Source organism: Myotis daubentonii, chromosome 1, assembly GCF_963259705.1.
Source record: "Myotis daubentonii chromosome 1, mMyoDau2.1, whole genome shotgun sequence".
Classification (NCBI taxonomy): Eukaryota; Metazoa; Chordata; class Mammalia; order Chiroptera; family Vespertilionidae; genus Myotis; species Myotis daubentonii.
In genome coordinates, this window is record NC_081840.1 from 184,478,150 (window position 1) to 184,491,363 (window position 13,214).

General features: G+C 48.4%; 1 protein-coding gene across 1 annotated transcript; it reads right to left on the minus strand.

The window, feature by feature from the left end:
• Positions 1-3,740: 3,740 nt before the first annotated feature.
• On the minus strand, positions 3,741-8,650 carry STBD1 (starch binding domain 1). Its single transcript, XM_059668073.1, has 2 exons — positions 8,292-8,650; positions 3,741-6,087 (listed from the first exon to the last, which is right to left on the minus strand). Exons 1-2 carry the CDS (start codon positions 8,497-8,499, stop codon positions 5,246-5,248), a joined length of 1,050 nt encoding a protein of 349 aa, XP_059524056.1. The 5' UTR covers positions 8,500-8,650; the 3' UTR covers positions 3,741-5,245.
• Between the last annotated feature and the right edge of the window lie 4,564 nt (positions 8,651-13,214).

Sequence of the window (13,214 nt, forward strand, 5' to 3'; positions counted from 1 at the left end):
CTTCTACGGGTTGAATGGATTCAGTCTGCCTTAATTAGATTTTAACAAATTAGGGGTTTTGTATGTGGAGTGTTTCCTAACACCAATAACCAATTCTCTGTGGACACCGACTGACGTCCTCCGAGTCAGCTCAGTTCTGGCACTATCTGGAGTTAAGGTCAGCTTCTACAGACTTAAGGGCGCGGTCGCACAAGGCTGCCTCCCAGTGCACGTGGCAATAGAGAGGCACAGACCACCGTACTCTTTGACTGACAGGTTATAAAGTGGGGGTTCCCACAACCTCCTCCCGAGTTTCAGTAATTTGCTAGAATGGGTCACAGAACTTAGGAAAGTGCTTTAGTTACTGTTACTGGTTTATCATAAAGGAAACAATTCAGGACCAGCCAAGTGCCAGAGATGCATAGGGCAAGGGGTGCACCTGTGCATGAAGCGTCCACACCCTCTCAGGGTGTGCCCCCTGCCAGCACTTCAGTGTGTTCACCCAAAAGCTCATTAAATCTCCTGATGGTCATGAGCTGCTTAACAGTAGAGATACATTCTGAGAAATGTGTTGTTTGGTGATTTCATCATTGGGCGAACATCATACACATGCGTAAGAAGATATAGCCCACTACACTCCTATTATATGGTATACCTATTGCTACAAGCCTGTACAGTACGCTACTGTACTGAATACTTTAGGCAATTATAACACAACTAGAGGCCCGGTGCACAAAAATTTGTGCACTCAGCAGGGGGGGTGTCCCTCAGCCCAGCCTATGCCCTCTTGCAGTGTGGGACCCCTCGAAGGATGTCCACCCCAGTGCAGATCCTCACCCCATGGAGGTTTGGCCAGCCTGGGTGAGGGGCTGATGGCTGTTTTCAGGCTGGCCACACCCCCTTTAGGGTGGGGGGGGTCCCCACTGGGGTGCCTGGCCAGTCTGGGTGAGGGGCTAAGGGCCGTTTTCAGGCTGGCCAAGCACCCTGGCGACATAAGCTCCCAGCCTCTCTCTTTTTTTTATTCTGGGATTTATTTACCTTCTATAATTGAAACTTTGTTGCCTTTAGCGGAGGCCTGCGAAAAGCTTGGCTTCCTCCATCACCAGGGGCAACCCACTCCTGCTCGCTCCAGCTCCGTGGTCACAGCTGGCTGAAAGCAGGTATCTGGGGTTTATTTACCTTCTATAATTGAAACTTTGTTGCTTTCAGTGGAGCTCAGAGCCGGGCCACGGCAGGCGGGGAAGCTTGGCTTCCTCCATCATTGGGGCAACCAAGCCTCCTGCTTGCTCCAGCTCTGTGGCTGCCAGCCGCCATCTTGGTTGGGTTAATTTGCATATAGTTGCTCTGATTGGCTGGTGGGCATGGCTTAAGGCATAGCAAAAGTATGGTCAATTTGCATGTTTGTCTTTATTAGTATAGGATGGTAAGTACTTGTGTATCTAAAAATAGAAAAGGTATAGTGGAAATATGAAAACTATGATATAAAGATAAAAAGTGGTCACCTGTATAGAGCACTTATCATAAATTAGATGGAATTTGCAGGACTGGAAGTTGCTCTAGGTGAGTCGGTGAGTGGGGAGTGAATGTGAAGTCCTAGGACTACTGTCCCCCATTGTAGACTTTATAAACCCTGTACACTTAGACTACACTAAAATTACAAAACAACATGAGAGTAAATCAAGCACAAGAGAAAATGACACAATCAAGAGATTTAGTAAACACGAGATGAGGCTGCTGCCAGAGTAACAGAGCATACTGTTTTTCAGTGAACTTTTTTTTATAAGTAGAAAGAGTACGTTCTACAGTGATGATAGCAAGTATAGTGTAGTAAATACATAAGCCAGCAACATAGTCGTCTATTATTGTTATCAAGTATTATGACTGTGCATAATTGTACGTGCTGTACTTTGATACGATTGGCAGCGTGGTGGGTTTGTTCACACCAGCATCACCGCAAGTACGTGAGTTATGCTATGATGTGAGGATGGCCACCACCTCACTAGGCGACAGGTATTTTTCAGTTCCATTATAATCCAGTTCCATGGTTGACCAAATCATCTTTATTGGGCACTTTACTTATTCAAGGGTTTTTAGAGCTCATTCTCCCGTCCTCCACCCCGACCCAGAGATTGGTGGGTGGGGCTGAAAGTTCCCAACCTCTAATCACTACTGCTTTCTGGTGACCAGCTTCACCCCAGGGATCTATAAGGGCTCCCCCATAAATCGCCTCATTAGCATAAACTCAGGTGTGCTCTCAGGGCCTCACTGTGAATAACAAAAGACACTCCCTGGTCTTAAGAAATCCCAAGGGTTTAATGAGCTCAGTGCCAGGAACCTGGGACAAAGACTAAATATATTTATTATACCATATTATAATAAACAAAATGAGACAAGTAGAACATACACAAAAATGTTCCAATTGTGCCAAAGACAGTATGGACCATGTGGCAGGAGGCTGGCTGTCCCAAACAGTTGGCACCCACTCCTTGCCTGGCACAGACCTCACTGAGAAACAGCTGCCCAGCTGGAGGCTGTCTCCCAGCCCCCTGCCCTCCACCATAGGCACCTTGCTTGTGGACAGAGCAGTATGCATCACTCTTGCCAAAAGTCCTAGTAAGCCTTCATGGTTTCATTTCATTTCCCCTTCTGTGGGCTGGCCACTGAGGACAGGGAGGCCCCAGGGGACAGTAGGTGACAGTCTCTACAAGAGCTGCCCTCCTGCCAGGAAAACCCAGTGCCCACTGCTTCGTGAGTAAGAAATAAACTTGTTGCCACAGCCTTCTCACAGGGATGGTGCCTGTGCGGCAGCAGGTGCCAGCCTCTCCAGTACAGGTAATAAACTAGTAGGGCGTACGGACCCTCCCACACATACACACTCTTCATGTTTCTCCTCTAAATGACAGCGTTAGTACTCTAAGCAATCAATTTTTAATAAAATTTTAAAAAATGAGTAGTATTGTAAGTATCTCTTAAAGCAATTGGATTTACTGAAAGATTAACTTTTATTTCATCAGGTAATGATAAAATGGCTAATAAGAGAACTCTAAAGATTTTTATTATAAATTGTTTTACCTTTAATTTTACCAAATAGAAATGCTTAGGCATTCTGGGCAGTAACAGAAAATGCCTCACTGGTAGAATGCTGAATTCATTATGAAGTACACAGCAACTTAACATAATAATGCTATAAGCCAAAAAATCGGACATAGCTCTTTTAAGCAATCTCTGACACTATTTTCAGTTGGATTTAAGCTTTTTTCTGCAAAGATCATCTGTAACCAAAATTAATAATGTTTCACCAAAAGGTGTTAACACTTATTTAAAGTTGTTTTAACGTGTAAGAGTTCATTTTCAAGTACAGGCATGTATACTATCCCTCTAAAGGTACAGTTTTACAGGAAATATTCTAAAACTGTGTCCCCAAAGGGAGGAGAAAAACAGACTTCTCTGCCTCCTGATTTTTGCTTTTTCTGTTATGAATGAAGGAAAATATTAGTATTTTATTTTATATCAAAGCTATTATGGTACCAAGATTTAGACAAATAATCCAGACATTTAATAAATATATTAAAACTCTGGTTTTATTATTTTGGTTATAATAGCAAAGTTTGAATGCTTATTTCTTCTCAGAGCAAAGACACACTTCTCTCTCATTGGCCTGCTGCATTTGATTACCCAAGACAGCCACTGATATGAAAGGAGAGGGGAGTGGGTGAAACCATTGCTGTGGGACAGTCCCCGTCGCCCCCCTCCCGCCCCCCCCCCCCCGGTTGCCATGGGCACAGATGGTTCCACAACAGCCCAGGAGTAAAGGATGGGTGTGGGGAGCTGATATAGGGTTAAGCCTCGGACTGACCTGTTGGCAAAGTCACAAACAAGTCTTCTGAGGCTTAAACAACCGAATCCGAGAGGTGGCCACTGATATACACGCGCTGTCATTTAAAAAATAAAAATGGGGGAATTTGCCGGAAGCCGATCCACCCTTGCTGCTTGACACAGTCACTGCAGGGAAGAAACATCTGCACAGCATATGTTTCAAGGGACCTGGCGTATATGGCATACTGTTCTTAATATGTTTGCTCCCCTTCTTAGCGCTATATGTTTTAACCAAGGTCACCTCTCTGAGAAAGGTTGTTTCCCCAGGTGGGGATTTTTCCCTGGAGTTAGGAAGGGAATAAAACCCCTTAACTAAGTGCCAGGCGAGTAATCACTTTAACTATGAACAATCACGCTTAAGCTACATAATCTTTACTTAGGATAATCTCTTTCAGTTACTTCCTTGTAGCTTAATAGAACAATAGAGTAACCTTGGAATGGAGATAAGAAACGCCCTAACCTTTGGAATAGAATGGATAGGATTAAAATCAACTGGTATAAATACAGATGTAATAGGACAATAAAGGGAGAACCTAGCTATGATGATCAACTGAACGCTGTTTCCATGTCATTCCTCCTTTGCCGACTCTGTCCACACCTTTGGAAACTCCTGGACCTGCTGGGGTTGGACCCCAACAGGTGGGTGTGTCCCTCCCTGCAGTCAGGTGTGTCTACCTGTACCTCCCAGTGCTCTAAGAGCTAGCATTCAGGCCACCTGGCTAGCCCTCACCTCAACCCCATTTCTGTTCCCTTTCCTCCTGGCCTGCTTTTGATGATGGACTCTGATTAGGCCCTTGTTTCTACACTAGCCTTCGATCACACGACAAAGACATACTTGCTACCTTCAAATCATACCAGGCAGGTAAAATCAAGCCAAAAACATTGGGAAATCTCATAACCTTCCTAATCACATCTAGTTGACCAGATGTTTTCTGCTCACAGTTCCATATGGTGGCAACTATTTTTAAACATAAAGCGTATAGTACATGTAGTTAAAAGCACGTTTCTCCAGCTGCACACAAGGACATCAACTTGTTTCACTCCCCTGCTTTAAGGATTACCCAAAGGCTCAAGCTTGAACCCTGTGCAGCTGGTTAGCTTTTGTGCTCCCTGACCAAGCTTAGCCACATCACTCCCCTAGAGGACCAAGCCCTATAGTATTGATGGGTCAGCATAATCCATTCACCACGGCCACAGAAAAAGCCCACACTCACTGGAAGCATTATCCACGTACATATTTCTGCACATTAAACAAAAGCCACTAGCAAATCTGAAACAACTCGGCTAAACTTAGAGTTAAACCTCCTTTATTTCCGATTATTGAGTGTGCTCCACAACCTGAGCCCCTTCCATATTCTGCAACGGTTTCTTCAACCCCCTGCAAACCGCATCAGTGAATCCCCCAGCACTTGTGAACCAACGTATCCCCGCGGCCAACTTGCAGCAGCCTATTGCTGCATTCTTCCCAGCGAGTAATTTGCCCCTTCTCTACCACCACAAACTTCCACTCGACCACTGTATCTGCTGGCAGGGAGACAGAACGAGACCAGAGCCCCCCCGAGCTGTACTGGAGGGGGAGGTAAGTGGTCCACCTCCCAAGCCTCTCATGGTCTCCAGTGACGGCAACGAACTGCACCCTAGTGCTGGTGATATAATGGACCTGGAACCTGACACTAACTTGCTGAGACTCTGAAGTCATCACTATCCTTTTTGTCTTAACATCCATTTCCTGACCACTTGCTTCCACAAGACTGTTTCTGCCATAGTCCGCTCCCTGGTTCGGGCTTAACGTCGGAGCCTCAAGACTGCCACCCAAGCCAATATCCCCCCAAGACGAGTGCCTGGACACCATCTCCCAGTCCTCCGAGTCCTGTCTGTCCAGCTGGGCAAGGCTCACGTCGTCTTCACCTCTGTCCACGAGCAGGATGCTAGAAGGCAGTGTCTCTGCCAAACATGGAGCTGCGTTAGCAGGCACCTCTTGTCCTTTTTGGAATCCCCATTCTCCCATAAGAGATTCATGACTTTCGCTGCCTGAAGCTTCTACGTGGCCTGCGATCGCAGATGTAGCTACAGATTGTGCATCCGGAAACCATCCAAAAGGAGCATGCTGTCTTGAATTGTCATGGTCACCGTGTTCTCCAGGAGGACTCTGCAGTCTCCACGCTGCTTCCTGCACGCTGCCAGGGCCTTTGGTCTCTGAAACCAAACACCCATTGCTTTCTTGAAGATGCTCTATAAAGACAGAATGTAACCGTCAGTTCTCATGAGAGGAAATGAAGCTGGGGCTGAGGAAATAGGTTTAGTCATTGAAGATTTTACCACTCATCTATCTGCAGTTCACAAAATCTATCCCTACTAAAATCACGTACCTCATCACCTAGCTCAGATACTGACCCAATATGGTCTGTGTGCTAAGAACATGCATGTGTGCCCAACAATAAAAGGCATATCCAGGAGTGCCGAGGAAGTGGCAAGTATACAGGCAGAAGAGTACAGTCCTCAACTTCCGCATTCCAGGCCACACTGGCATGCACCCACGTCAGGTCGTTTGGCTCCTGTTATCAGAAGATGTGCAGCCTGTGGAGCGAAGGGCTGGATGGCTACCCTACAACCCACAGAGTGCACTCGTGCTCCCAGGGATCAGCGCTCACAGATGCTGGCAGCTGCCGGTGGGAGAACACACAGGACAGCGGTGCCTCATGGGCAGGAGCTGGGGGGAGGGTGGTAGAAGAGGGCTGTTCTCTCCTTGCCAACCCCATGTGCATCAGGAAGCTCTTCAACACCCCCTCACACTGTATGCTTTAAAAATGTTCTTAAAAGTACACAATCCAAGCTCTCTTAAAGACTCAGTTTCCTTCTTGGTCACCTCCTTGATAGTCTAAATTGTTCCCTACAAGATCAAAATCTCCAGTCATACAATCATCCAGATGGGTTTTTTTGTTGTTATTTTGTTTTAAGATTTATTTTTATTTTTTAATATATTTTTATTAATTTCAGAGAGGAAGGGAGAGGGAGAGAAAGATAGAAACATCAATGATGAGAGAGAATCATTGATTAGCTGCCTCCTGCACACCCCCAACTGGGGATCGGGATTGAGCCTGCAACCCTGACTTGTGCCCTTGACTGGAATCGAAACCGGGACCCTTCAGTCTGCAGGCCAACACTCTATCCACTGAGCCAACCCAGCAAGGGCTGTTTTAAAATTTTTAAAAATAGATTTTTAGAGAGAGAAGAAGGGAGAGGGAGAGAAACATCAATGTGAGAGTGGAGCATCAACCAGCTGCCTCCTGCATGACCCCAATGGGGATGGAGCCTGCAACCCAGACATGTGCCCTGAATGAGAATTGAACCAGCAACCTTTCGGTGCACTGGACAAAACCAAACCAACTGAACCACACTGGCCAGGGCACAGATGGGGTTTTTTTGAGGGATATGGAAGGATGTGAGGGAAAGTAGTCTTTAATTTTCTCTTTAATGGTAGGATTGGAAGTAAGACAGAAACAAATATTACTCCGAATCCCCCGAATCTTTCAACCTGAAACAGGATCAGATAAAAGAAAATGAGCTCTCTGCTCACCCCAAACCAACGGCAGGAAAGGCACAGGGGCAGACCTTCAAGTTCACAGATGTTATCACTGGCAGGCTGGAGAGGCAATGGCGACTTGCCCAAGAGACACTGGAAAGTAAGGTCTCTGCCAGTGCTCCTACTTCGCCTGGCATGCCCTCTCCAAAATGTGGAGATTTAACCCTACGTGGCCATTCTACTCATCGGAGTCGGGTCCCCTATTCAGTATCCTGTTTAAGTCCTTTCCCCCAGGGGTTAGGCAGCCCTGCGCTGTTGTGGTGAGCGTGGGGGAGGGCCCGCAGAGCCTTTGTGGCCAGAGTCCAACCTAAACTTTGCTTTCCAGACAGAAGCACCCAGATAGCGGGAGGTGCCCCCCCCCCCTCCCCGGGTGTTCCCAAGCCCAGCTCTTCCACGGCGGCGTGAGGGTGGGAGGACCTGAGTCTACGGGATTGAGACTGAGAACATGTCCCTGCTCCATCAGAGGTTGAAGAGGGTTGCATGGGTCCCCCCAAAACCTCCGCACTCCCTTCCTTAGTCCGGGAGGGGCGCCGCCACTGCAGCCGCCGGGCAGAGCCCAGGCCCACGAGAGGGACAAGGGCAGGTCCTCAGGGTCGGTCCCTGGGGACAGAGGCGAGGCGGGGCGGCCGTCCTAGGAGGAACCGCCAGGGCATCCCTAGGGCTTCGGGAGAAGGCGAGAAACCTGTGCGGTGCGTGCGCACCAGCCTGGGAACTACTGGGCGCGGGGAGGGTCCTAGCCCGGGTGGGAAAGTTCGTCCCTGGAAATGAATGCTCCAGGTGGGCATGTTCCTCCCTCGGCGAATTTCAGGGCCCTTGCCAGATCCCTGGAGACGCGGAGAGGAAGGGACAGCACCTGGTTTGGTGATCGGCTCCCGCCTGGAAGGTCCCGGGCTCAGTCCGCTGCCGCCACGCTGATCGCCTCCGGCCGACGCAGCCTTTCCCAGAGCGGCGTCCTTCTCCCGCTCCGCGTCCCCCTTCTTTCCCTTGTCCCGCAGCAGCCAGACGAACAGCGCTCCGGCCAGACCCCCTCCGACCAGCAGGGCGGACCAGACGGCGCCCATGGCTGAGAGGCCGCAGCTCGGGACACGACGGCGACAGGGACCCGGGCTCCGGTCACGAACGCAAAGCCACACCTACCCGCGCGCTCCAGCCTTTTACGGTCCCGGTTGGCCGCACTCCGCGCGGAGCCCAGCCCTCCGCGCCTGAAACTCAACTTTCCCAGCCCCGCCCCGCCCCGCCCCGCCCCGCCCCGCCCCGCCCCGGGGCTGCAGCCCCACCCTGTGGCCGGGCCGCTCGAGCGCTTTCCTTTCCGGCGTCTGCAGTCGCCGGGTCCAGTGCTCTGAGTTCCCCCGTTCCACGTGTGTTTCACACGCGTAAAGAACCCACGTGTGCATAGCCGCCGCGCTCAAAGCCGGTCCATGTCCACCGCCTGCCCTTCTCACGCCACTGCCCGCTAGGCCAGCCCTGCCTCGGCTGGCGCCCGGCGCCTCGGAGCCCGCTCCGCGTGGACACTCGCAGCAGCGCGGCCAGCTGGAGGCGGGAGCTTCCCGGAACGTAGACACCGGAGAGGCCGGGGTGCGGTGACGCGCAGGACCGGGGCTCCGGATGGAAAGGAAGCTCAGCGCGCGGGTGGGGTGGGAAACCCGGAGACATGGTGGAAGCTCTATTCGACCACCAGTTGGGGCGCTTAGCCTCCCCAAGCCTCAGCCTCAAAGGATTGGACTGAGAGCCATCCCTCTATAAATGCCAGTCATCTCAACCACTTCCAGCCGTTGCTGCTTCCTGGACCTCCTTTCCAGGCGTGTGGTGTGGGAACCCGCCTATTGTCTTCTCTAGCAGAGAGGTGTGGACAAGGAGCCAGGAATGCTGGTGACGCTTGAAGCCCTGGCAAAGGTCAGGGCTATGCACCCACTGATTAATCCAGACAGTGGTAGCTGAAGCAAATTCCCCACCAGATAGTCATGTAAATCCTTACTGATAAGATAGTCTGCCTCTTACTGGAACTTGCCTGCCTAAAGGATATAGGTGGATCCCAAACTGAATAAAAGGGTGGCAAGACCTGAGCACAAGTGGAGTCCTCCCTCTTGGGATGGGCTCTCACCTGGCCCCCCAATTTCCAAATTATTATTTCTTGTCTCTTTCATTTGCATGCGACCCCTCTTCCAGAGCCCAAACCCTGAACCACGCGGGAGGTGGACCATTCACATGTGGTTGAAGCAAAATGAGGTATGGACTGGTTGTTGCCCAGGGACAAGCTCCCACAAGTGGGCTCATTAATAAAAATAGAAGCCTTTGTGAAAGGGCGAGGACTGCGCCCTCCACCTTGCCCCAGGGTAAGGGCCACGCCCTCCATCTTGCCCCAGGGTAAGGGCTATGCCCTCCATCTTACCTTGGCCATGTGCTCAGCAAGGCTTCTTCCCCGAAGCCAAGCCTCTGCTAGCCACACCCAGGACTTCTTTAAACTAACCAACGACAATCAAGGGACGTGCGCCATAGATATGACCACATCCTGTGTAACATGACACCGACTTGCGCCTGGCCAATCGGCAGGGCCCACAGTCCTTTCTCCTCCCCTACCCCAACCCCCTATAAAACCTCTCTCCACACAGAGTTTTCTCTCTCTGCCACTGGGCTTACCATTGCATCGGTGAGTGTGGTCGGGGAGCCGAACTAGTTCGAAATGAAGGACTCTTTGCTTTTGCATTGGACTCGCTGGCTCCCTGGTGGGCCCTTGGGAATCTTGAAATCTGGGCACAACATTTGTTGATTGCTAATGTATGCATTCGATTTGATCCTCACAAACAATACCACCCTGTGAGCTAAGAATCATACACATTGTTTTGTTAAAAATCAAAATTCAATCTAGTAAATTTGAAGATCTAAACAGCTTTATTGAGTGATGTATGAGGGGGGCAGCATCCCACCTATCAACTAGAAGGGCACTGGGAGGCGTTGTACAAAATGAGTGTCTCATAGGTAGGAGAGTGGGGCAAGGGAGCTATTATGGAAAGAAAGGGAGGATTATTTGGCGGCTGGGACATCTTTTGGGGGAAAGAGTTTTTATTATGTAAATTGCCTCTCCTTTCCATGGGGGATAAAGCAGGCCCATGTGACAGATTACTCACTGCTTGACCAGAAAATTCCACAGGGGTGGTGAAGATTATTTTTGGTCCTAGCCGGTTTGGCTCAGTGGACAGAACGGACTGAAGGGTCCCCCATTCGGTCAAGGGCATTAGCTCGGTTGCAGGCTCCTCCCCAGCCAGGGGCCTGGTTGGGGCCCAAGTGCAGGAGGCAACCAATCGATGTGTTTCTCTCATATCCATGTTTCTATCTTTCTCTAAAAATCAATGGAAAAAAATATCCTCAGGTGAGGATAAAAAAAAAAAGATTATGTTTCTGGGAGAAGTTGAAACTGCAGTAAGATCAGGATTTAAATCTAGGTTTATTGTGGGCTTTTAGCAAGAGTGATGCCATTTGGGGCTTGTAAGTTTTTTTTCTTTAACACTTTCTAAGTTCACTCTTCTACTGATCTGATGGTTTCACACACCAGCTTCAAGCTGGTGATGCCCACATTTGTATCTGCAAGGTGAGACTTTCCTTTGAACTACACACTCTCACAACCAACTGCTAAATACCACAGCTGGCCAATAGCGGCCTTGGAATAATTACTAAAATGGCTTCATCTGGTAAAGCAAATGGCTCAAATAGGCTCCATACATGATCACATAGCAATCAGTAATGGAATGCAAGGCTCAGCCAGTGGAGTTACTGGAGGGCTGGTGCATACCTTCATATAGGTTACAGCCTCTGAAATGATAAGGGAGTGGGGAGGTAGGGGAAGGTGGGAAGGAGACCACCAACTGGGCATTCCCTCCTGGATGATAACAGACAACTCAAATGCAATTCACTCAAATCTGAACTCCTGATCTTCCTGCCCAAACCTGCTACTTGCCCTGTCTTCCCATCTCAGGAAATGGTAACCACATCCCTTCCCATTGCTGAAAAAACATCAAGGGTCATCCTTAACTCTCCTTTTATTCTCTATTGAAGTAGCCACTTTTTCCTCTAAATATATTCAGAATTCCTCTCCTCTCCATAGCAAATGCCAGGCTGGTCTGCCACCATCATCTCTCACCTGGATTATTGCCACCATTTCTCATTGCTCTCCCTGCTTCTACCCTTGAGCCCCTGCTGCTACTGGCTACTTCCAAAGCCTCAGCCAGAATGAGGATATCCTGTTAAAACAACTCTCATCATATGCTTCTCTGCCCAAGACCCTCCAATTGCTCTACACCTCATGGCAAAAACCTCTAGATCTATAGGATCTGTCCCCTGAGACCTCTCTAAGCTCATATTCGCCTGTCCCTCCTCCAGCGACACTGGTTTCCTGGACCAGAGTCATCCCTCCTGCAAATATCCATCCAGATGTCTACCCTCTCTCCCTCACATCCTTTGCACAGGTGCCATCTGCTCTGTGAGCCCTTTCCTGATAATCCAATTTTAATTACAGCCCACTACTCCTTAGCATTTAGGGCAGTGGTTCTTAACCTTCCTAATGGCGCAAACCTTTAATACAGTTCCTCATGTTGTGGTGACCCCAATTTCATTGTTACAAATTGAACATAATTAAAGCATAGTGATTAATCACAAAAACAATATGTAATTATATATGTGTTTTCCGATGGTCTTAGGCGACCCCTGTGAAAGGGTCGTTCGACCCCCAAAGGGGTTACGACCCACAGGTCGAGAATTACTGATTTAAGGCATCACTTCCGGTACACTGTTTAATCCGTGGATTTGTTCTGTATAATTTATCTTTCTTCTCTTTAGGATGTAAACTACATGAAAGCAGCGTTTATTGTCCTTTGCTGAATTCCCAGCACTTAGAACATTCCCGGAGTGATGCCTCAAAGGGGCAGATTGAGTGAATGCATTAAAAGTTCCATGTATTCCCCATCTGGAGCATTATTGTCATCTTCTTTCTATAGGCTCTATATGCATTTTTAATACAGTGTAGATGTTTGTCAAGGTTTCATGTTTTAAATTAATTAGGGATTCAATGATAGACTTTTCTGATTATTATTCTATTAAATATATTATAAATAAATAAAGATATGGATGAATTTTTAAGCTATATATTTATGTATTCTTCCTCTTTAACCTCATGCAAGAAAAGATTGCTCACTCCTGGTGTAGTAGAGTGACGAGGACACAACAATGAAAAGCAGCTCTGTTTGCAGGTCCACAGTCATTAAAGAGGGTGGGAAGGAAGAGTTAGGGAAAAGAGAGAATTGGAACACTTGTTTCCAGAGTCAGGTACAGAAGGTGGTGGGAAGTGGGGAATTGGCGTGTCACTCAGCAGCATTTAAATGGATAGAACACTGAGAGATTTGGACTTGCCAAAGAAGAGGTCATTGGTAACTGCAGTGTTTGTAGGGGTGGGAATTCAATTTCAGAATGCTGAGGTGTAAATGTGGGGAAGGCTGTGAAGTCCATCTTTGAGTTAGTTCCTTCCTTGAGAAGTCTGGAAGCAAAAGGTAGGAGAGAAGTTGAAGTGTTGCTTAAGAATAGAACAAAGGTTCGATTCCAGTCAAGGGCATGCACCTTGCGGGCACATCCCCAGTAGGGGGTGTGCAGGAGGCAGCTGATGGATGTTTCTCTCTCATCGATGTTTCTAACTCTCTATCCCTCTCCCTTCCTCTCTGTAAAAAAATCAATAAAATATATATATTTTAAAAATGTATAGAACAAAGCGCAAGGGAAGTTCTTTCAGAGG

Coding starts and splice junctions, on each gene's coding strand:
- STBD1 (XM_059668073.1), bottom strand. CDS start 8,499: ATGGGCGCCGTCTGGTCCGCCCTGCTGGTCGGAGGGGGTCTGGCCGGA. Junction 6,088..8,291: donor GGAGCCGATCACCAAACCAG/GTGCTGTCCCTT, acceptor CTGTCTTTATAG/AGCATCTTCAAGAAAGCAAT.